The sequence below is a fragment of the Adiantum capillus-veneris genome, chromosome 19, assembly GCF_014529385.1.
Source record: "Adiantum capillus-veneris isolate H3 chromosome 19, ASM1452938v2, whole genome shotgun sequence".
Taxonomy (NCBI): Eukaryota; Viridiplantae; Streptophyta; class Polypodiopsida; order Polypodiales; family Pteridaceae; genus Adiantum; species Adiantum capillus-veneris.
The window spans coordinates 12,432,426-12,458,058 of NC_140949.1; the positions used below are offsets into that span (position 1 = coordinate 12,432,426).

Below are 25,633 nucleotides of genomic sequence, written 5' to 3' on the forward strand. Positions count from 1 at the left end.
TAGAAAGGACTCAGGCAACGCAAAAAAAAGCAGCTGATCGTCACCGTCGTGAAGTGGTATATTCACTTGGTGATAGGGTGCTTTTACGCTTTGAAAAGGCAAGGTTAAAGAAGATGAAGGGCAAGGAAAGACTGTTTCCAAATCTCAGCATGCGTTACTATGGGCCTTTTCAAGTGTGCGACATAATCAGTGATGTTGCATATAGGCTGAAATTGCCTGACAGTTGGAAGATTCACAATGCGTTTCATGTGAGTCTTCTCAGACCCTATGTGGGTGATGTGCCAGAAGATATGCCAGCTGAAGATCAGCCGGAAGTCGAGGAACTTGACGAGATCTTGGTCCCCGAACAGATTTTGGCACACAAAGAAAGGAAAGTGAAAGGCAAGGTTGCTAGGCGTTACTTGGTAAAGTTCAGAAACTATCCACCAATGGATGCTAAGTGGATGGAAGAAGGTGAACTTGCAGAGTCACCAACTGTGTTATCACTTTACCTTGAAGCCTTCAATTTGCAACCTACCTTGACCCCTTGAGTTTCAGAGCTACATGGATTGTCAGTGTGACAATGGCTTTTGAAACAAATGATGTACATGGTATTTAAAGTGAGCTCAAATGAAATACCTGTTACATGAATGTTACAGATTGTCAGTTTGGCAATTGCTCTTATGGAATGTCCAAAAGTTTGGTTAGTGCTATAGAAGTGAGTATTTCTTGTCAGTTTGTCAAGGATACAGTAATTGCTTATATTAAAGAGTACATGTGTAACTGCATTCTTAAACTGTCGGTTTGGGTATGCTCGAAAGTGTTACGGGATCCAACGTGTACTATAAGACAGTGGCAAAATGTGCAGCTACCATTTTGTCATTGGAAAGTTAGTGACTCAAAGCAATGGCTGAGTGCGAAGCTACCACTATGTCATTGGGACAAGGTTCACATGCAGGCAATACATGAGTCGACAAGGTGTTGAATACACCACGGTTGACAATGAGCATGTATGTGTCATACATGTGTCAACAGGTGTTGAATGCATCAGTGTTGACTAGAAGCATGCACGACATAGATGCAAACGAGGACGTTTGAGATTTCAAGAGGGGGGTATGTCACCAGCGTGTGACTACTATCTATCCTTTTTGTTGATTTCTTTCTTATTATCTATTTACTTTCACTTTTTGGAAACACCCCTCGGGAAATCTAAATGCCCTGCATTGCATAGCTAGTGTGGAATTGTCCAGAGGGAGTCCAGGCCTGAGGGCAAGAGAGCACTAAGGTTGGACAAGGACTATGGTTAGCCAAGTGGGGTCATTGACTAGCCAAAGTGGAATCCTTTGCTACAGAGGCTACATTTCAGTTCTGGATGTGGCCGCAGTGTACAAAGAGGGTCGGATGACCTAGAAAGATACAATGGCAGCATCTCCTAAAATTTAGGGAACTGCTATTTTGGGACCTGAAAATGTGTCACGTCATTACCTCTGGAATGACAAAGGGAACATTTTCTTGCTCTGCTGCAAAGTCAACTGACGCACCAGTTGAGATATTTTTAGCCGGGAATGCCCAAAGTCGGAAAATGTGCCATGTGGCACTCTATGAGCATTCTGCTACTCCTGGCTAGAGAGGGGGCACCTAAAATGAGAGAGGAGGCTGATTTTCAGATTTTGTCACAGGTTAAGAGCTATGGAGTGCTTGCTTTCCCTCTTGTGCACAGTGCGGTGCCAAGAGTGATGCCCTGCACGCTACGCATTGCCCTCTCTCTCCCCTTTGGCAGTATGTTATGCCCCACTAGTGGGCTCTTCATTTGACCAATGTACAGTTGTGTGGGTTCATGCGCGATTGCCGAGGCAAGAGCCTCTTGTACAGGTACTGGATTAGCTAGCGGCTAATCCCCCCGCAGGTACAGGTGAATTCGGAGAGGTTTCAAGCCAAAAATCTCGTCCGATTCAAAGGGCAAGTAGCCCTACAGGTGCGGGAGCTCGAGGACTTGCTACGGATGCGACCGGCACGCGAAACGGAGCCCAAAACAGTAAATTACAGCCTGCTGTGTATTTTTGCAGGTTTAGGGTTTTGGCCCTAAACGGACCCTAATACCCCCAGGAGGTTCGGGGACGCAAGGGGACCGCTGTACAGGTGATCTGGCGCATTTTCAGGGCTGAAAACAGAGAATTCAGCGTGCTGCAGATTCTCGCCAGGTTTTGCAAAGTGCCCGTATGCGTCGGGAAAGTCAGTCAATGCGTGGGAATACTGACTATAAAGTGTCCTAGTACAATTATGCTGCCGAAATCAGGCCGGAACATTGGAAATTCAGCCGAGTTTGTGCGGGGCAGCTTGTAGGGAACCACAGCGTTTATTCCCTCTTTTGAACAATAAAGAAATACCGAAAGGGGCGCCTAAGTTAGGGGCCAATCTGGTGTCGGTCTACTCGAACAGGTGCAATCTAGCAGCCTGTATCCCTCTCCCTTTTGTTGTGTCTTGAAAGTACAGGTAAAATAGACGACTAATAATGGGTGAAAGCTAAATCAAGGTTTGAAGTAAAGTCTACCGCCCTTTTTGGATTGAACAGGCCGGTTTCACATAACCCATCCACTTTTTGCGTGTGAGTGACATTCCATCCAATTGGATATCCCAAATGCCTGGTGATCACATTTGGAGAAACAATCTCACCTGGCCACAATCGACTATGCCAATCGCAGGACTGAAGTGGCAAAAGCTTCGATTTACGAAAGTTGACTTTAAGACCAGCCGCAATCCCAACCAATTCCGAAGCTTCCATAATTAGTCGAACATCACTCTGCTGGTTGCGAGGCTTAAACAACGAGTCATCCACATAAGCCTGCCCAATAAAGGTATGACCCGAGGGCAACTGCAAACCATGAAGACGCTCCGCAGAGGTCAAGTGATCAAGATACATCAACAAGGGGTGAGTGGCAATAGCATAAAACAAAGCGCTAAGGGGGCAACCTTGCCTAACAGAACAACCAAGTGACCACGATTCTATCAATTCACCTTCTAGGATTCCCGAAGACGTACTACAAGCATACAAGAAATAAACCACATTGGTCAATTTAGGATCAACCCCTAGACACCTCATCGTGGCAGCAATGAAGTCCCATTGCACAGTGTCAAAGGCCTTTTCAATATCAACTTGCATGCCCAGCACATCCTGCTGCGTGTACTTAGCATACATCATCACATTAGCCAAATTGTCCATGATTTGACGATGGGGAATGAAACCATACTGAGCCTGAAGTCCTGTAAACAGATGGTTCTTAATGCAATGCACCAACATTTTAGCCAATATCTTGTAAACCACCGGCATCAAAGTAATGGGCCGGCAATGAAAGGATTGCTCACAAAGCGCTTGCTTGGGCAACAGTTTAAGTAAACGCTCTTTCCATGATAGTGGCAGATCCTGTTTCTCCCATGCCGCATTTAACATGAAAAGCAAGGGCTGTTTAAGAGCATCCCAAAAGGAGAGGAAAAATTCCACAATAAGTCCGTCCCAACCGGGATATTGACAACGGCCCAATGTCAGCAACGCAGCATGCAATTCAGAATCAATGAAAGGATCCTCAAGGCATTGTGCATCAAGCAAAGATAGGATCAGAGAACATAAGAAAGCAACAATTGACGCGCTTGGCAAGCACTCGAAGTTGGCTAAGAAGGAGCAGCAAACACCTGTCGATAATGTGAAACCATAACATCAGCAAGTTCCTACCTCGAAGAAGGCCAAGCACCCGAGGGAAGCATAACCCGCTTAATCGATTGCGAGACACTTGTATTATGCAGATGCTTAAAAAATTGCTTCGAAGCATAGCCTTTATCCATAAAAGCTTGTTGACGAGCACACGTCTGTCATTTTGTTGAATACACACATAAGCTTCACATAACTCCACCATTTCAGAGTCAGATAGGGGCCGCAAATCAGCCAATTCTTTCAATTGTTGACAAACTTGTTTTGCATCAACGACATCCCCCCGAGTGTGTTGCATATAATGTGTGCCATAGCCACAAATAACACTTTGTACCATCATGATAAAGCGATACGGCAACATCTAGATCAATATACATGTGAGCAAGCAACGGGGGAATAATGTCGGCAATCATGTGTCGAAAAACCTCATGAGTAAGATAGGCATTGTTAACATGCAACAAACGTTTCCTAGGAAGAGGCCGATCACAAAGAGACTGCCCAAAGTACAAAGACAACAAAAGAGGATAATGGTCTGATAACTGCAAGGCGTAATCTATCCTCATATCACATACAAATTCTTCATATTGTTGCCCATTAAGCAAGTACCAACGATCCAACCGTGCTCGATAAGAAGAATGAGCAGCATGCCAAAAAGAAGCATTTGGATGCAAACAATGCCATAGATCAGTCATTTGAGCAAAGGCAAAGAGCTGATTCCATTCTTGCTTTTCCGCAAGTAACATATGTGAATTGTCTGTGGTACTGTCATTCATATCAGAGGTATTATTGAAATCTCCACAGAAAAATGCATTGGAGGTCCAAGGGTGACACGAAATATCTTGCCATAAAGCAACTCTTTGTCCAGATGTTGTATATGCATAAGTACCTCCAAATTCATATACTTGACCATTCAACAAAGATTCCACGACCATCCACTGGCCATGCGGATCGTTATGTAAGTCCACAGCAAAACCGCTTGGTTTGCTTCTTAAAGCTGATCTTTTTGAAGGAAGAGGCAAGTAGAAAATCATCCCAAAACCTTTTGCAGAATGAATCCAATGTGTCTCCCTTGGTCATTCGAAGATGATTCCAGGCTGTAATCACATCGTGCTCGTACTCCAGAGTGAGGAGGAAATGAACTATCGCTTGAATTTATTTAAGCCAATTGGACGGTGCTTTTCGTAAGAGAAGAGTGGACCACCATGTCCCAGCATTTCCTTTTAGATAAGATGTCGCCCTTCTAATCTTTGAGTGCTCTGAGTAGCGCCCTCCAAAAAAAAGCTAATCAAATTGTTGGATGAAGGCAAGGGCTCTGTGGGCATCTCGAAACCTTGAAAAGGTGTCAAATTTGATTGCTTGTCAACCTTCCTTGAATTCTTTGGTCTTCTTATTCTTGTCTTTGAGAAAAACATATTGATTGGCTCTGTGAAAATGATTCCTCTTCGAATAAAACATCTGGTCCTTGGAGTCCGAACTCTCAGAAGAGGATGAATCCTCGTCAAAACTATCACAAATTGTCGAGATCTGCGGTAGGATCTGCTTTTCTTGGCCTTCTTGTTCGTTCCACGTCTTTGGTTCTTCTGTCGTTTCTTGCCCTTTCTGTCCTCATCACTTGAATCGAAAGAGGAAGAGCTATCCAAATTGTCAGAAGAAGATGTGGACGAACTCGACAATCCCTCTAGGCGTACATGCTTTTTCTGTTTTATTGCATTCGCAAAAGAAGATTGACGACCCAATTAGCAAGAGTAGTATGTTCCCTTGTTGCGTTTTTTCAGTTGCTTCTTCACCCCCAAAAGTTAGTTGACTCGTCTTTCAACAACGTCATCGAGTTCATCTTCTTGAGGAACAGGAGGTTTCTTGAGGGCTGACTTTAGTAGGGAAATCGATGGTTGTCTACCATGGGGTGCCGGATCAATAATTTGGCATAATGGGGATCCTTTGAAAACTGGAGCATCTGCTTTGCACACTCATCAACCTGCTTCTGCTGACGCTGCATCTCCATTAGTTGATACTCCGTAGGCCGAGGTGGCCCGTATTCTTTATCTGCTATTCCAATTTGAATTTTCCATGCTGCCTTCCGTTCTGGAAGTGTCAGGAGGGTTCGTCTGATTCTTGCAAGAATCATCACTTGAATCCATGTGTGTCGCGGGAAAGGGGATCGGATTTTCCAGTAGAAGAGAAATCGGTTGAGCTCTAATACCACTGTATCAGAGTTGGGCACCCCAAGTCGAGAATCTGGCATGACACACGAAAGGATCACTTTAAAATACTTCACACTTTAATCACAGTTCAATTGAGTAGACACGGCCCGACATAGTTCCGTGCCCAGAGAGATTGGACCCAAAGACTAGCGTCCCTTTCGGTATTTATTTTTATATTAATGCTTGAGCAAAGTTACAATGCTCGCGGGTCTTCTCTGCTCGAAAGCTCGTGAGCAATCTCAGCCAGAGAGTGGCCCTGGGGTCTTACTTAAAGGCCCTTAGCCATGAAAAAGCAGTTTACAAGAAAAGCTTCAAACTCGAAAGCTTTAAGCCCCAAAAACTAGCGTTGTTTCCAGCCAACGCAAATTACGGAATTCCGTACGCTGCCACGTCAACACTGTCAGCATGTTTTCCGACCGTCCATGCAGCGAGTCAACGCGATTTGCGATGGGTCTGGACAGCCTACCTGTCAACCTTCTTTTAATTCCCTAATGTCCCTTGGGGCCCTGTCGGCAGGTGCCCATAACTCAGAACAATTTATAGCATTAGGTCATGCCACATCATAATTTTGTGACATGACAATGTCCGAAATCTATCGGATAGCACATCGTAAGCCGTGGGACAAGTGAGTGTCAAGGTAGGCAGGCCTAGATAAGAACGATTCCTCAGTGAGCCAAACTCTTGTATAGGCTGAATCCATGTCCTCTGGGTATCCAACTGAAACAGATCCTGTCGTATAAGTCTATTGACCTTCCTCCCTGTCACACACACACAAAAGAGGAAGAAGAAGAAGAAGAGAGTTTTAACGTCGTAGGAAACTATATAAGAGACCTTAAAGATCTATCGGACGAGGAGAGTTGAACTCGCGACTTGTTATTCAAGAGGGAAATGGCATAACCAATCTACCACACTTGGGTGATAAAAAGTTTATACCATTTCCTCTTTTTATTAGTGCGCGCACACACACACATTCGAGAAGAAAATAGTTTTAACGTCGTAGGAAACTATCCCAAGAGACCTTAAATATCTATCCGACACGAGAGAGAGAGAGAGAGAGAGAGAGAGAGAGAGAGAGAGAGAGAGAGAGAGAGAGAATACTGAAGGGGGGAGCCTATCCATAGAGAAACCATGATGCCGTCTGTGCATACCAACATGATGTATCTCCCTGTGCTGTCAAGTGCCGTGAGGACTCCACAGCCAGCCGAGCAAAACAATCTCCTAGGAGCTCCCATAAGCTATGTATGAATGCCATTGATCTCATAAGAGCCTCAACCACCAAAGGGGGGGTAGCCAACTCTACTCAGATGATCGCATGGGGAACCAAGGTCTTAGCCTTGATCATCCTGGAGATCATGGAGATAAGTGGCCTCCATGTCTCAACACCCATTTGTACGTCCATGCTGAGGTCTATGATGATTTATTGAGGTCCATACATTTGCATAGCTGAGGCAATGAGAGTATCAAAAAGCCATAGCTTGGTACGAGGCTCCTGTAACTGAACATGTGAACATATCCTCTCCAAACCTCCCAAAGCTGCGTATGCGCTGGTCAGTCTAGTCTCTGTCGCTCTCCTCATGGAGAAAATCGGGCCACTAAAAACCTCCCCAAGGTAAGTGTACATATACATATCGGTCCTGTCCATAAGTAAAACTGGGTGTGGTGTTGATCGCTTGACCCATTGTGTTGTAGTATTGAATACCATAGCCTTGGTCTTCCCAAGGTTAACAAACATACCTTAGGTGAATCCGAAATAAGCACAATATTATCCGCATACAACAATAGGGGTATCCATGTCCCAACCAATTGTGCTCCTCTATCACCCTCCCTCTGTATGTAGTCTAAAGCCTCATCCACATACATGCCAAAAAGAATGGGGGATGGTGGGTAGCCCTGTTTCACCCCAATGGTGGAGTGAATAATCTCTGACATCCCTTGGGGCGTACTCGTCCTGTAACTGTCATGTACAAGGCCACGATCCCCCATATGAGCCCTATCGGCACTCCCAGCTTCCGCAATCTACGCATCAATCTGCCCCTCATAACTCTACTAAAAGCTTTGCAAAAATCCAAAAAAGCTACAATAAATCCTTCTCCCATGAAATCTACCCTCCTCAATAATAGCTTGTAGTGTGAGAATGTGATCTAGGGTAGAGAAACCCCTCCTGAAACCAGCCACCTAGCGCTCAGATGTCCTCTCTTTTCGCTCAGCTCATGCTCAATAATGGATGCATATCATGTGAAACTCTGGCCAGACCGATGTAAATGGGATCAAGGTCTCTCAACATCGTCTCATAAAAGACTGATTGGCACTGCGCTGCCCTAGCATTGAATGGATCCTTTATGTATAGGCCCTCTCCTCCTGAGGGTAGTCTCTCTGTGTCTACGGATCTCCAGCAAGACGAGACTTAGGCACCTCTACTCATAGTATCCATGATACAGGATAAGGAGCCAAAGCCCTCGTTGAATAAGCGATAAAACGCCCGTGGATCTCATAGTATGCCTTAACCAAGCACCCCCTATGCTTGCATATTACAAGCAAGCCCTCTGCTGAAAGAATAATTACGCGCAACATATTGAAATGTACGGACAGGCATGTTATTCAAGCGCTGGCTTAAGATTGGTGTTTGAGGCTGAAATTGAAAGCAGTGCACCACAGAGAGAGAGAGAGAGAGAGAGAGAGAGAGAGAGAGAGAGAGAGAGAGAGTTCCAAGTTTTGTCAGCTTGCAAATGGCTCGGTAAAGATTAACACGAAAAAAGGTTGGGATGCTGTGAAAATACAGGTATTTGGATCAGAAGAGAAGCCAAAGACAAAGCTGTTGGAAAAAAAATCAACTTATACGCGACTAATATTCTGCATAAAAGTAGAGTGCCTCTACGGGTCTCGCCTACCTTCTTCTTCCATCTCTCAACTTCTTTTTGGAGGCGTTGTGCTGATTCTTTGAGCTGCATGTACTCCAATGCATGCGGTGGCGAAGGACCATCTGATTCTTGAGTTCCAATATCAAGTAACTCTTTGAATTTTTTCTGTAGAAAAAATGTGGAAGAAGAAATTAGTGTCTAAATAGAAGCCTCCAATGGTCATCAAATCACACACTTTGAAATTATTATCAAAGCCAAATAATTTCCATTTACATATTTCGACTAACAATGACCATGAACGACTTGATAAAAGGGGTTGTGAGCGTGTGTGTGTGTGGTGTGTGTGTGTGTGTGTGTGTGTGTGTGTGTGAGAGAGAGAGAGAGAGAGAGAGAGAGAGAGAGAGAGAGAGAGAGATGAAATGAAATGTAATATTAACGTCTTCAAAAGGCCAAAATGACCTATGAGACCAAAAGGTTACAAACATGTGTGACTCTAGTACATTATCAGGGAAACATAAAGAGAAAAATAAATTAGGGTACTACATCCTCATCATCATAAATGTCCTCATCACATAATACATCTGCTCAAGACATATGGGGAGGGGGTACAATCACGTGGGGGTTAATGAGGTGCACAACGGGGGAAGTAGACAATGGTGATCATCCCATGAGCTCTCTCATGGGTCTCTACAATATGGCCTCAATGTCCTCCATGGTCAACTCTTGGGGTGTGTGTGTGTGTGTGTGTGTGTGTGTGTGTGTGTGTGTGGGGGGGGGGGGCATCCTCGAGCGTCATGAGCGGGCCGCCAAGCTGGATGAGGGTGTGACTGGGTAACCTGAGGTGGGTGTCACAAAGTGATGACGTGGCATACCAAATGGACATACCCTAGTGAAACTGACGCATTTGATATTATAAGTTGTTCCAACTTATGGGATCCCTGTCTGATGGGGCCCAGGGGACAGTAGAGCAATAAAATAAAGCAAGGACCAAAGTTTGTGTGAGCTGCTGACGTGACACAACGTACAGATTTTCGTAAATCGGCGGGGAGCTGCTGACGTGGCACAGCGTATGGATTTCCGTGTTTTGCAGGCAACAGCTTTGGCAAAAGGCCTGGGGCCCAAATGCTTTTGGGACCGGTTGCTTTTAGAACCTGAAGCTTGTCATGTATTGCTTTTAGGCTAGACGCCTTTAAAAGAATTGCCAGGGCCTCTCCCTCACATTTGGCTTGGGAGCACTGCAGAGAGAGAGGACCCTCGAACATTGTACTTTGCCAAGCATTAATATAAAATGAAAAATCAAAACGGTTGCCAGACTTTGGGGCCAATCTCTCTGGGTGCAGAACTTCGTCGTGCCGTGTCGTCTCTCTCAGTTTTGTTTAAGTCTGTTAAGTTGTTTTCAATTTCTCTCACATGTGTTGCATCAGTTTCTCGGCTTGGGGTGTCCAAGTCTATTACAATGGTATCAAAGCTCGGTTGATTTTTCCTTCTACGCAAAATCCGATCCCTTTTATCACGATACACATGGATTCGATCAACGAATCCCGTCAAGAGGAAACTGCTGCACCTGACCATTCAGGTTCCGTTGAAAATATGGAAGATTCAAATGGATGACGACCACCTCTATCGACTCAGAAGGGGAATACGGACAACCTCCACCCACAGAGTATGAACGAATGGAGATGCAGCGTCAACAATAGGTTGATGTATGTGCCCAACAGATGCCCAGTATTCAAAAGATCCCAAGTATCATGTATGCGAAATTTTTGATCAAGCACCCGATTGACGAAATGCATTCTCGATGGCAAACGCCATCAATTCACCTATGAAGCCAACCCTAAAAAAAACACCTACGTTGGTTACACCTACTCAGAGGGTATATTCGGAGGATGAATTTGATGAAGCGGGCGGGGGGTGGCTGGTGCCGCTGTGTCAAGAAAGGGCTCCGTGGCTCGCGGGGGGGGGGGGGGGGGGGGGGGGGGGGGGGTCGTCCCCCCTCTCGCCGAGCCCCGAACGAACACACGGACCTCAGATCAAGCAAGGCTACCCGCTGAGTTTAAGCATATCACTAAGCGGAGGAAAAGAAACAAACCAAGATTTCCCTAGTAGTTTGGAGAGGCGTCCTCTGCGATGGACCAGGCCCAAGTCCCCTGGAAAGGGGCATCAGAGAGGGCGAGAGCCCCGTCGAGCTCGGACCCTGTTGCTCCACGAAAGGCGAGTCAATCGACTACTGAAGACCAAGAAGCAGCCCCAGGGAGACAGAGTCGAGCAATAGACTATCCTGGCTACTTGGGTCAGAAATCTACTTTTGAAAATGCACGAAAGACAAAGAAGCATGTGCGCTTTGAGGGTGTTTCCAGTTCATCCTCTTCCTCTTCTGACAATATAGAAATTTCTTCCTCCTCCGACTCTAGTGACGAGGACAGAAAGAGCACGAAAAGGAGAGAGAGAGACTCAAAGGCACATCAAGAACAAGAAGAAGACACCGGAGATCTCGGAAGTATTCTGACAGTTCGGCTGAGGACTCATCTTCCTCTGAAAGTTCGGGCTCCGATGAGCAAATGTTTTATACCAAGAGGAAGCATTTTTACAGAGCCGACCGATATGATTCTCTCAAGGACAAGGGCAAGAAGCCGAAAGATTTCAAGGAGGGTGGACAAGCCTTAAAATTCAATACTTTTTCGGGCTTTCAAGATACCCATAAGGCCCTTGCTTTCATCCAACAATTCGACATAGCCTACTCTGGAGGACACTACTCAGAGCACTCCAAGGTCAGGAGGGCCGCATCTTATCTCAAGGGAAATGCCCAAACATGGTGGTCTACCCTACTCTTACAAAGGAAAGCACCAACAAAGTGGCTACAATTCAAGCGGGTTTTTACCTCTCCTTGGCTCACTCAGGAGTACGAACGTGACGTGATCACCGCTTGGAATCATCGACAGATGACCAAGGAAGATACATTGAACATTTACTGCCAAAGATTTTGGGATACTTTTCTACCGGCCTCTTCTTTCAAAAAAATCACCTTTAAGCAACAGATTGAGCGAGTCCGAGTCCATACAACAATTAATGGGGCATGCCAAACAAGGGTTTGCAATGCATGCGAGTACTCTTACATATGCCACTGATCAGCTCTTGACAGCAAGGACCGGACAGAATTCAAACAAGGGTAACAGAAGAAGAGGAAAGCTTCAAAAAAAGAGAACTTCATTCCCTCGGTTGTCAGCAGAAGAACGAGCTGAGTATTTCGAGGGGAAGAGTTTCGTTTGTGGAGAACACGTGCATGTGTTGACCAGGTGTACACACAAGGCACCAAGAGGCACCCAGAGGAAAAGCCAAAGAAATGAAGAGCATCAGAAGGGCATGCACAAAAAGGGAAGATGAAAGCAGGATTGGTACCAGATTTTGTGGGGACTGACCCGGATCAGATGGACGAGAGTACTGAACTTTGCAGAGTGTAGGGCAAAGTGCGAGATCAAGAAGCCCTTATTTTCTTTGATGGAGAAGCCAAGACCAACTTCATTTCAACGGAATTAGCGGCTCGACTTGGAATTACGCCAGAGGAAATGAGACAGAGGCAGTTCTAGCGACACCCGGACGGGATGTTGCCATTACCCCTGTCAGAGGCAGTTCTAGCGACACCCGGACGGGATGTTGCCATTACCCCTGTCAATGGCAAACTATGGTTGCATTGTCAGGGGTATTTAGGGCACGAGGACTTTTACATCATGCCTTTGGAAGGGTGTGACGTTCTCTTAGGAATCCCTTGGTTACACCGGCAGAGGCAGTTCTAGCGACACCCGGACGGGATGTTGCCATTACCCCTGTCAATGGCAAACTATGGTTGCATTGTCAGGGGTATTTAGGGCACGAGGACTTTTACATCATGCCTTTGGAAGGGTGTGACGTTCTCTTAGGAATCCCTTGGTTCCACAAGAACAAGGCAGTGGTCGATTATAGGGCAAGAAAGTCTTGAAGAATGAGAAGGGTAAAGAGATTGTGTAAAATTGAAGGGCAAGTTTGTCCCACTTGTATCGGCTTCAGCCATTTCCAGATTAATGAAATCCAATCTTTTTGTTTACTCGATCTTCTTGAAAGAATTGAATGATAATCAAAGGTCAAATATGCCCGCCGACCTAGAAAAAGAACAACAAGACTTTCTGCAAGCTCAGGCTGATTGTTTCTCTAAAGGCACCAAGGGAGTTACCTCCTTTGCGACCTCAAGATCACACGATTGACTTGATTCCAAGTAATACACCACCGAACCGGCCACCTTACCGAGTTAGTCGAGCCCAAAATGAAGAAATAAAGAACCAAGTGAAAAAGCTTCTTGAGAAGGGTCTCATCCAGCCCAGTACTTCACCATTTTGTTCGCATGTGTTACTCGTTTTATAGAAAGATGGATCTTGGAGAATGTGCATTGACTATAGAGCTCTCAACAAAATCACCATCAAGAACAGATTCCCTATTCCCAGGAGCGATGATATACTAGACAGACCTCAGGGTTCTACTTGCTTTAGCAGAATCAATCTAAAGAGTGGTTATCATCAGATCCAAATTGCTCCAGGGGATGTCTACACGACAGCTTTTAGGACATCTTTTGGCTTGTACGAGTATTTGGTGATGCCTTTTGGTCTCATGAATGCTCCAGCCACATTCAACCGAATGATGGACAAGATTTTTAGAGAATGTAGATCATTTATGGACACCTTTTTCAACGACATCGTCGTTTTCTCTAGGAGTGAGGCAAAGCACCGACACCATCAGTTACAAGTCTTCCAGGCACTGCGGCAACATCAATTGATAGGAAATGGAAAAAAGAGCGAGTTTTTCTTGCCAGAGATACACTTATTGGGACACATGGTCTCAACGGAAGGCGTAAAGATAGACCAGGCCAAAGTTAAGACCATTCGTGATTGGCCAGATTTGAAAAATGTTCATGCAGTTCGAAGCTTTTTGAGTTTGTGCTCTTACTATCGGCGGTTCATTCGAAAGTTTGCAGAGATAGCTTCTCCATTGCAGGTGTTGACTCAGAAAGAAATTCCTTTTACTTGAGGACAGTCGAAGATTGCAACCTCTCAGACTCTCAAGGAAAAGTTGACAACGGGTCCAGTGTTGGCTTTGCCAGACTTGATAAAGCCTTTTGAGATTTACTGTGATGCTTGTGATCACAGTTTGGGAGCAGTCTTGATGCAAGAAGGCAATATAGCATACAAGGGCAAGATGTTTTCCCGTCTTGAACGGGTTGCATTGATTAATGAGAAAGAGCTTTGGGCAAGCTATCTGATGCGGAAAATGATGTTGTGTGTTACACAGCCATTGAGGGAAAAGGTTTTGACAGAGTGTCATTGTCCACCTTTTTGTTGAACAGACTTTTAGCACTTCAATAACAACTAAATTGAGAGAGGGAGAGAGAGAGAGAGAGAGAAGACACGCGACAAGGAGGAGTCGCGGAATTCCACCCCAGAGAGTGTTGGCCCCAAACCTTGGCGCCCCTTTCGGTATTTCTTTATATTGCATCAACACAGTACAAGCCAGTACTCCAGACTCTGCACCTTCTCCAGGAAGCATGCATGAGAATAAGCCCTTAGTATTTAAAGGCCCTTGCAAGGCCTATGAAAAGCAGTTTACATGAAAAGCCTTCAAACTCAAAAGCTTCTGGTCCAAAAGCAATGCCAAAAAGCTGCCAGCGTAAATCACGGAACTCCGTACAACTGCCACATCAGTACTGTCAGCATGAAACGCAAAAATCCGTACAATTCTGCCACGTCATCATGTCAACGTCATTTCCGGATTAGGCCCCTCAGCCGACATCTGTAAGTTGGCTCCATTCTTCAAGGCTTTGACACGTCAGCAGTTTGTGACACCCATTCCCGAAACGGAGTCGGGAACGCAACGCTGTTCCGGAGCGAGGTATAACCGGAATGGTGTTCCGGAATGGGGGGGAACGGGCAAAAGTAGGCATTTGGGGGCAGATTTGGGGTTCTTTGGGGGACATATTTGGGCCAGTTTGAGGGCAGGTTTGGGGGCAGTTTTGGGGATGTTTAGGAGTTGATTTGGGCTAAGCTGAATGGAGATAATCCAAACCTTACTTTAGTCGACCGTTTCGGGCCCCCCTCCTCCTCCCCGTTCCGTCCCGTTCCGGACCCTCCCATTCCCGTTCCCCGTTCTCGTTCGGGGTAACTATGCTGAAGTTGTGCCTCAAGCGGAGATTGTTCGAGATTTTTGGAGACTTCAGGGCAGCTCCGACCGCATGCGGGAGCGTAGAGAGGAGTTCCTTTGACTCTGGCGCCCTAGGCCTTTCTTCACCATGGTCTGGGGTGAGTTCAAATGGCACTACCATCCACCTATGTGGATTTTCCCTCCTCCCATCTCTTGATTTAGCCCTCATTGTACATATGCCGTTTTTCATTGGGAGAGTCTCCTCTTATGGTTGATGTAGCCCTCTCTAGTAGAGGTGGTTGTAGCCCTATGGGCAGTTTTATTTACTAATAGAAGGATCTTTTTCTCAGGAAAAAAAAAAGTGTATAAAAGACGAGGTTCAATGCCAACTGTATATAAGACAAGGCATGTTCTCAAATGGCCTCTATTTCAAGAACTCCAGAAGAGGCCCACAAGGAACCCTTGAGCAATATCACCTCAGTTGTATATGGTCCATTAGGCTTATCGCCCTGACTGGAAAAGAGTGCTACAAAGAATAGCCCTCTTTTTTGCTTACTGCTTTCATTCTAGCGCAATTTTCCATGCGGAACAGAAAAATGGTTTATTTGTGTATACATCCTTTTTTCTTGCTTTAAGCAGCATTTTATTCAAAGCCAGGTACCACCAGCTTTATGAAGAAGAAGAAGAAGAAGAAAATGAAGAGATTGATAAAGAAACTGTAGAGTAAGCATTTTTTAGGAGGAAGAAAAAGAGGAATACAACAAAGAAAATAAAAGAAATCAACGATAAAGTAGATATGAAGCAGTTCTATACAGTAGAAGAAGAGATCAATAGTATGATTATCTTATTATATGAAATTTTTGTTGCCAGGTAGCAGCTGCAATAGTGGAAGTTAGCTACAAGGGAACTGCTTGAGCAAGCATCAACTGCTTTACTATCTGCATTGAAAGGTATCAACATGGATAAAAATGTGAAACCATTAAACTTAATTTGCAATCTTCATTTCGGGAGTTGAGATTAAATGAAATCAACACCTTAACAAGATACAAGTCCGTTCATACCTTGGTTCTATTTGACCCCTTGATTTCTTCCTTTGCATGATCCAATTTTGTAAAATCTTCATTCAGTCTTTGTTTGACATGGGTACCTTCTGCTTGCAAATTCTGCAGGTCCTTACGTACTATTTCCAGAGCCTGGCATAAACTCAAACACCACAGTTACCCTCGAAATCCACCAGCTCTAAGATGGTGGGATAAGTTTTAAACCTGTGAAGCCTTGTTACTGCTGGCCTTTATCCTATGAAATTCATGAGTCCTGTCCTGTATTTTGGAAACAAGCTGCTGATTCTGAATATTCAATTGATCAAAATCAACAGCGTGAAGAATGTCCGCAAGGTCTTTCTTTGATGCAAGTTGGCGCTCTGTATCTACTATCTGTGTTTGCAAAAGATCATTTTTCTCTTGAAGCTTTGCAATCAGCAAATACTTTGCTTTCAGCTTCTCCTGTAGATAACTGCAAGCATGATAACCTGTTAATTGTGAGAATATTCTAACAGAACTTTGATGGCGAGCAAAAATAAAATACCCATCGTGTGCTAAAATGCTATAAACAATCTTACTCCTCTGTAAAGATGATAGATAACTGTATTTCTCTGTGCTCTACTTCATAACGAGGGTTACTTTACTCCTCTCTTCACTGTCTACCATTATGAACAGACAAGTGCCTTGTACATTTAGTTACTACTTCAGAGATCTAGCATCTGTGTGTGAATAGTTAAGCATACAGACTCCTTTTATTATTGTACCTTTTCAAACTATAAGATTACGGACATATTGTCTCATGCAATTCTCAGTAGATTAACCAGCATATTAAAGAAAAATTCATTCAACAGTATAACAAGAATACATTTTATGTATACCTTCATAAGGCAGAGTAGTCTGAACTTACAAATTATAAGAGAGGATAAAACACCCACAAAAATACAAAAGCAAGGGACACAAGAAAAATATAAATTTAAAAAAAAAATCACTTTATTTGCCACTAAACAAAAATAGATAAAGGAAAACATTTTTCACCTAAAAATGCTTTTAAGTTGTTGATCCATCGCCCTTCTGGTTGCATCATGGCCATTCGCTTGCCCTCGCCTTGTTGATGGCCACTGGCCATTCGCCTCAGCTGGTCACTCGCCATTCGCCTTGACAGCTGCTCGCCCTCCTCCCTCTGCATTGCCTTAGCCGTCGCACTGCCTCGTCAGGTCTCGCCCTTCGCCCTAGCCATGCGCCCTCGTCCAAGCCTTGCCCTCGTCCAATTTCTCTCGCCATTCGACGTTCGCTTTTGCCAGGCCAGCTTAGCATAAGTTATAATAATCTCAAGTGGCTTTTATTATTATTTTATTTTTTAAAAACCCCATCTGCCAGCGAAACCCAATTCCCTGCTAACTTCACTACATCGTTTTACAACGCCCTGCATGTGTACATCTCCTCGTGTATCTAACCTGGTTTCCCAACTCCCAACGCAACCCCTCCCTAGTGACTCCCTTGCCCTCAGACAGTGACTCCTGGCGATTTGGCAAATCGGCACTCAGACAGAGTAACGCTCTGGAACTAGCATCAGCGGTTCAATAAAATCTTCTTGTGCGAGTCTTCGATGCTCTATGCTCACTGTTATACTGCGTTCTATGTATCTTAATGTATCTCTTGTAGATCTCAATGTATCTCGTGTGGATTCAGGAAATGCAGAATTTAAAAAAAATTGTGAGCCAATGTATGCTTTTGTGGGCATCTTAGCTTGGATTTCTCTTAACCAGTCATTCCCTCGCAATTCGATCACCAACAAAATGGTTCGCACTAGAACTCAAAAACAACACCTCCCATCTGAGCAGGAGTCCTCAGTCTCCTCCTGTAGGACTGGTATGCTTTCAGAAAAGCACACGCCTGATGCTCTGATACCGCTGTCACAAGACGAGCACATCGTGCCAATAGAAAAGAGCAAACTGAACAGACTTTAGCACTTCAATAACAACTGAAACTAAAAGAGAGAGAGAGAGAGAGAGAGAGAGAGACGACACGCGACACGGATTGGCGGAATTCCACCCCAAAGAGTATTGGCCCCAAACCTTGGCGCCCCTTTCGGTATTTCTTTATATTGCATCAACACAAAACAAGTCGGTACTCCACGCTCTGCACCTTCTCCAGGATGCATGCCAAAGAATGAGCCCATGGCCTCATATTAAAGGCCCTAGGCCCAAAAGCAGTTTATATGAAAAGCCTTAAATTCAAAAGCATCTTGTCCAAAAGCAGATGCTCAAAATCTACCAATATAAATCACAGAAATCCGTACAACTGCCACATCAACAGACAACGCAAAATGTGGAAATCCGTACAGCCTACCACATCATCATGTTCGTGTAAAAACGGGTTTTCCGTATAGTTATGCCACGTCAACATTCAACGTGAAACGCAGGATTCCATACAGTCTACCACTTCTGCTTCTTCACTTAGGGTTTAGGCCCCTCGGCCAAGATCTGCAAGTCAACTCCATTCTTTAATGGCTTGACACGTCAGCAATTTGTGACATGCTCTGATACCACTTGTCACAAGACGCGCACCACGTGCCAATAGAAAAGAACAAACTTTAGCACTTCATGGCGGAATTCCAACCCAGAGAGTATTGGTCCCAAACCTTGGCCCCCCTTTCGGTATTTCTTTATATTGCATCAACACAATACATGATGGTACTCCACGCTCTGCACCTTCTCCAGGAAGCGTGCTAGAGAATGAGCCCATGGCCTCATATTTAAAGGCCCTTGGCCCAAAAGCAGTTTACATGAAAAGCCTTAAACTCAAAAGCATCTGGTCCAAAAGCACGTGCTCAAAAGCTGCCAACGTAAATCACGAAAATCCGTAAAACTGCCATCTCAGCAGTCAACACAAAACGTGGAAATTTGTACAGTCTGCCACATCATCATGTCAGCGTAAAATTCGGGTTTTCCGTACAGTTGTCACGTCAACAGTCAACGTGAAACGCGGGATTCTGTACAGTATACAACTTCTGCTTCTTCACTTAGGGTTTAGGCCCCTCGGCCGGGATCTACAAGTCAACTCCATTCTTCAATGTCTTGACACGTCAACAATTTGTGGCATGCTCTGATAACACTGTCACAAGACGGGGCACCACGTGCCAATAGAAAAGAACAGACTGAACAGACTTCAGCACTTAAATAAAAAAAGAGAGAGAGACGATACGCGACATGGAGAGGCGGAATTCCACCCTTGAGAGTATTGGCCCCAAACCTTGGCGCCCCTTTCGGTATTTCTTTATATTGCATCAACACAGTACAAGCCAATACTCCACGCTCTGTACCTTCTCCAAGAAGCATGCCAGAGAATGAGCCCATGGCCTCATATTTAAAGGCCCTAGGCCCAAAAGCAGTTTACATGAAAAGCCTTAAACCCAAAAGCATCTGGTCCAAAAGCGGGTGCTCAAAAGCTGCCGACGTAAATCACGAAAATTCGTACAACTGTCAGGTCAGCAGTAAGCACAAAACGCGAAAATCCGTACAGTCTGCCACGGCATCATGTCAGCGTAAAACCGGGATTTCCGTACACTTCTGCCACGTCAGCAGTCAACGTGAAACACGTAATTCCATACATTCTGCCACTTCTGCTTCTTTACTTAGGGTTTAGGCCTGTCACCAGCCAATGGCAATTCCATTTTTGTTTATTTTCTCTTTCTTTGGGGAATTTTGTTTGTTTTACCTTTTGGAAACACCCCTCTGGAAATCTAACTGCCCTGCAATGCGTAGCCAGTGTGGAACTGTTCAGAGAGAGTCCAAACCTGAGGGCTAAAGAGCACTAAGGTTGGACAAGGACTATGGTTAGCCAAAGTGGGGTCATTGGCCAGCCAAAGCGGAATCCTTTGCTACATAGGCAACATTTCAATTTCGGGTGTGGCTGCAGTGTACAAAGAGGGTCAGATGACCTAGAAGAATGTAATGGCAGAAACTCCTAAATTTTAGGGACTGCTATTTTTGGACGGCAAAATGTCTTTGCGTCATTACGTGCAGTTTGACATGGGGATCATTTTGTTACTCTATGGCCAAGTCAAAAGAGGCTGCAGGTGAGATATTTTTAGACCCGAGGGTCTAAAGCGGGAAAATACACAAATGAGTGACACTTAGCACTCTGAGACAAGTTTACTACTTAAAGAGAAGGCAAAAACGTGATTTTCAGCTATGAGCTCGTTTTTGAGTGCCGTCACACAGGTGGGAGAGCTTCAATGGAGTGCTGGCTTACCCTCTATGTACAGTGAGGTGCAGGATGTCATGACCTGCCCATCTCTCACTGCTCTCTCTCCCCTATTCTTTATGGTTATGCCCCTCTAGTGGGCTCATCAGATTGACCAATGTACAGTTGTGTGGGTTCATGCGCGATTGCCGAGGCAAGAGCCTCTTGCACAGGTACTGGAATAGCTAGCGGCTAATCCCCCGCAGGTATAGGTGAATTCGGAGAGGTTTCACGCCCGAAATCTTGTCCGATTCAAAGGGCAAGTAGCCCTACAGGTGCGGGAGCTCGAGGTCTTGCTACAAATGCGACCGGCACGCGAAACGGAGCCCAAAACAGGGAATTACAGCCTGCTGTGTATTTTTGCAGGTTTAGGGTTTTGGCCCTAAATGGACCCTAATACCCCCAGGAGGTTCGGGGACGCAAGGGGACCGCTGTATAGGTGATCTGGTGCATTTTCAGGGCAGAAAACAGAGAATTCAGCGTGCTGCAGATTCTCGCCAAGTTTTGCAAAGTGTCCGTATGCGTCGGGAAAGTCATCTAATGCGTGGGGATACTGACTGTGAAGGGTCCTAGTACAGTTATGCTGCTGAAATCGGGCCAGGACAAAGAAATTCAGCCCAGATTGTGCGGGGCAGCTTGTAGGGAACCACAGCTTTTATCCCCTCTTTTAAAGAATAAAGAAATACAAAAAGGGGCGCCTATTTAGGGGCCAATCTGGTGTCTGACTCGCATACAGATGCATTCTAGCATCTGTATCCCATTCCCCTCTCTTGTGTCATTATAGCACAGATGGAATAGACGACTAATAATGGGTGAAAGCTAAATCAAGGTTTGAAGTAAAGTCTACCGCCCTTTTTGAAGTTAACAGGCCGGTTACATGGTTCCATTGACGGGATTAAATCACTTTTTCCTCAAAAAGTGAGCCTTGGTCAGTTTGGATTAAAGACACACAGAGAGTTTGGGATGACCTTGAAAACACAGAGAGTTTGAAAGTAGATCGAGTGGATTTACAGGTGAAAAAGGCTACGAGAGTCTTTCTTTGGATACAGGTGAGAAAGGCTACGAGTCTTTCTTTGGATTTACAGGTGAGAAAGGCCACGAGTCTTTCTTTGGATACAGGATGGATGGCAACAAGGAAGAGGGTTCCTCTTCAGAGGATACGCAGCCTATTTCAACTGCACATGAAATTGGCGAGAGTTCAGGCCAAGCAGAGAAAGCTTTGCAGGTTGTTACTGCTGTGACCATGTTCAAGCAATTGATGGAAAATCCAAGATTTATGGAGTTCATACAATCTTCATCAATAGCACATCAAGTTCAAGGCAGTTTTGGCATGCCAGGAACAATGTTTAGGGGTATGCAAGGCATGGTGCCCAACCCCATGTATGCAAACATTGGTTTGCACCCAAGATTTCAGGGCACACAAGGTCAGTTTGGGGTGTCACAAGGCAACTTGGGTATGGCTGGTTTTTCAATTCCATCAGTGAATATAACACCTGGACATCAACATGTTACTAGCCAGGGAGTACAGATGGCTCCCACAGGTGTACCCATTATGCAAACTGTTTCTTTTGACAATTTGGAGTCAATGGATAAGCTAAAGTCATACAAAGAAAATGATCAGTGAGTCCATTGACACATTCAATGGCTTTGATGAGAGGATAAAGGTTTTCTCTTTCCTCGAACAGTTTGACAAAGCATTTGATGGAAGGAGCATTTAAAGTCAGGAAAGCTGCCACTTTTCTGGAAAAAAAATGCAAGTCAGTGGTGGAGTACACTGTTGTTACAAGGACAGACTCCTTCCACTTGGAATGATTTCATATAGGTACCAAATTAGCCAAAGGCTAATTCAAAACAGGTACAGGATGATTTAACAAGATTTCTTGCGAGAAATCTCGTGTAAATCAAATTTGTCCCAAGAGCTTCAGGGAAGCTAGAGGACAGTAATACAAGTGATCTGGAGCATTTTAGGAGCTAAAAACAGAGAATTCAGTGTGCTGAATTTCCAAGACAGATTTGCAAAAGTGCTCTATTATGCGTGGATAATCACCTGGATATGCGGATTTTTGGTTGTGAAGGTTTCTACTACAGTTATGCTGCCAAAATTGGGTCAAAAAGAGAATTCTCAGCCCAATAAAAGTGACAGCATAAGGGTAGATCACAGGTTAATCTCCAAAGATCAAGATGAAGAGCAGAGAAAGATTGTTTTCGATGCTCAGTATGCAAATCAGTGATATTGCATAAAGGCTGAAATTGCCTGAGAGTTGGAAGATTCACAATGCGTTTCACGTGAGTCTTCTCAAACCCTATGTGGGTGATGTCCCAGAAGATATGCCAGCTGAAGATCAGCCGGAAGTCGAGGAACTTGACGAGATCTTGGTCCCGGAACAGATTTTGGCACATAAAGAAAGAAAAGAAAAGGCAAGGTTGCAAGGTGCTGTTTGGTAAAGTTCAAAAGCTATTCACCTCTGGATGTCAAGTGGATGGAAAAAAGTGAACTTGCAGAGTCACTAAAAGTATGGGAACTTAAAACTTGGTTTGCAACCTACCTTGACTCCTTGAGATTCAGAGCTACATGGATTGTCACTGTGACAATGGCTTCTGAAAGAAATGATGTACATGTTACTTACAGTGAGCTCAAATGAAGTGCATGTTACATGAATGTTAGAGCTGTACAGATTGTCAGCTTGGCAATTGCTCTTATGGAATGTCCAAAAGTTTGTTTAGTGCTATAGAAGTGAGTATTTCTTGTCAATTTGTCAAGGGTACAACAATTATTTCTATTGAAGAGTACATGTGTAACTGCATTCTTAAATTGTCGGTTTGGGTATGCTCTAAAGGTTACTGGATCCAACGTGTACTAAAAGACAGTGACAAAATGTGACGCTTCCATTTTGTCATTGGAAAGTTATGGACTCAAAGCAATGGCAAAGTGTGACGCTTCCACTACGTCATTGGGACAGGGTTCACACGCAGGCAATACATGTGTCGACGAGGTGTTGAATACACCAGGGTTGACAATGAGCATGTATGTGTCGTGCATGTGTCGACAGGTGTTGAATACACCCGAGTGTTGACTGTAAGCATGTACGACATAGGTGCAAACGAGGACGTTTGAGATTTCAAGAGGGGGGTATGTCACCAGCCAGTGGCAATTCCATTTTTATTTATTTTCTCTTTCTTTGGGGAATTTCGTTTTTACCTTTTGGAAACACCCCTCTAGAAATCTAACTGCCCTGCATTGCATAGCCAGTGTGGAACTGTTCAGAGAGAGTCTAGGCCTGAGGGCTAAAGAGCACTAAGGTTGGACAAGGACTATGGTTAGCCAAAGTGGGGTCATTGGCCAGCCAAAGCCGAATCCTTTGCTACATAGCCTACATTTCAGTTATGGGTGTGGCTGCAATGTACAAAGAGGGTCAGATGACCTAGAAGAATGTAATGGCACTAGAAACTCCTAAATTTTAGGGACTGCTATTTTTGACGGCAAAATGTCTTCGCATCATTACGTGCAGTTTGACATGGGGATCATTTTGTTACTCTGTGGCCAAGTCAACAGAGGCTGCATGTGAGATATTTTTAGACCCGAGGGTCTAGAGTGGGAAAATGCACAAATGAGTGACACTTGGCACTCTGAGGCAAGTTTACTGCTTAAAGAGAAGGCAAAAACATGATTTTCAGCTGTGAGCTCGTTTTTGAGTGCTGACACAGGTGGGAGAGCTTCAATGGAGTGCTGGCTTACCCTCTATGTACAGTGAGGTGCAGGATGTCATGACCTGCACACCTCTCACTGCTCTCTCTCTCCCCTATTCTTTATGGTTATGCCCCTCTAGTGGGCTCATCAGATTGACCAATGTACAGTTGTGTGGGTTCATCCGCGATTGCCGAGGCAAGAGCCTCTTGCACAGGTACTGGAATAGCTAGCGGCTAATCCCCCGCAGGTATAGGTGAATTCGGAGAGGTTTCACGCCCGAAATCTTGTCCGATTCAAAGGGCAAGTAGCCCTACAGGTGCGGGAGCTCGAGGTCTTGCTACAAATGCGACCGGCACGCGAAACGGAGCCCAAAACAGGGAATTACAGCCTGCTGTGTATTTTTGCAGGTTTAGGGTTTTGGCCCTAAACGGACCCTAATACCCCCAGGAGGTTCGGGGACGCAAGGGGACCGCTGTATAGGTGATCTGGCGCATTTTCAGGGCAGAAAACAGAGAATTCAGCGTGCTGCAGATTCTCGCCAGGTTTTGCAAAGTGTTCGTATGCGTCGGGAAAGTCATCTAATGCGTGGGGATACTGACTGTGAAGGGTCCTAGTACAGTTATGCTGCCGAAATCGGGCCAGGACAAAGAAATTCAGCCCAGATTGTGCGGGGCAGCTTGTAAGGAACCACAGCTTTTATTCCCTCTTTTAAAGAATAAAGAAATACCGAAAGGGGCGCCTATTTAGGGGCCAATCTGGTGTCTGACTTGCATACAGATGCATTCTAGCATCTGTATCCCATTCCCCTCTCTTGTGTCATTATAGCACAGATGGAATAGACGACTAATAATGGGTGAAAGCTAAATCAAGGTTTGAAGTAAAGTCTACCGCCCTTTTTGAAGTTAACAGGCCGGTTACAAGGCCCCTCGGCCGGGATCTGCAAGTCAGCTCCATTCTTCAGTGTCTTGACACATCAGCAATTTGTGACATGCTCTGATACCACTGTCACAAGGCGGGCACCACGTTCCAAGTCCTAGTGCCTTATGCCTGTCAAACTTGACTTTTTGGCATACTAAACAACTGCGAACAAACTCATCGACATCCTTTTTGAGCCTCGACCAGTAAAAATAACGCTCAACAACATTCAAGGTGGTATCTATGCTGCGGTGGCTTGAAAAAGGTGGACAATGGTACTTTGTCAAGACCTTTTCCCTCAAAGACTGTGTAACACACAACATCGTTTTCCGCATCAAATAGCCGTCCCATATAGAATAGCCTACAACTGTCTCTCCACTCTGTATCCGGTGAAAGATATTTGCAAAATCACGATACTGATCTACCATATCCTCGAAGCTTCGATGATGTATCGCGGAAATAGCCAGAACCAAGGGCTTTCTGGACAACACATCTGCCACTAAATTCTTCTATCCCTGAACATTGACTGTCTTGAAATGAATGTGACAGGATGTTAACCCACCTCATCTCCTTTTCCGAAAGCTGCTTCTGCCACAAGTAGCGTAAACTCTGATGGTCTATGAAGACAGGAACATCAGCTCCGAGTAGAAAGTGTCGCCACTGAGTAAGAGCATGGATAACTGCCAAAAGCTCTTTCTCATAAGTTTGTGCAACCAATTTAGGACGTGAAAACATTCCACTCTTATAAGCAATGACATGGCCTTCTTGCATCAAGATTGCTCCAGATTGCGACCACAAGCATCACAATAAACTTCAAATGGCTTTGGCAAGTTTGGTAAAGTCAA

At 44.8% G+C, this 25,633-nt stretch overlaps 1 protein-coding gene across 3 annotated transcripts in view; it reads right to left on the reverse strand.

The window, feature by feature from the left end:
• The window catches only part of LOC147433580 (uncharacterized), a 49,731-nt gene that overhangs the window by 18,428 nt on the left and 5,670 nt on the right, over positions 1-25,633 (reverse strand). For all 3 annotated transcript variants that reach the window (XM_086490252.1, XM_086490253.1, XM_086490251.1), the window contains 3 exons: positions 16,166-16,412; positions 15,962-16,093; positions 8,772-8,906 (listed from right to left, as the gene is read on the reverse strand). In XM_086490252.1, coding sequence (XP_086346378.1) covers positions 8,772-8,906; positions 15,962-16,093; positions 16,166-16,412 — 514 coding nt within the window. The remainder of the gene's footprint in view (positions 1-8,771; positions 8,907-15,961; positions 16,094-16,165; positions 16,413-25,633) is intronic.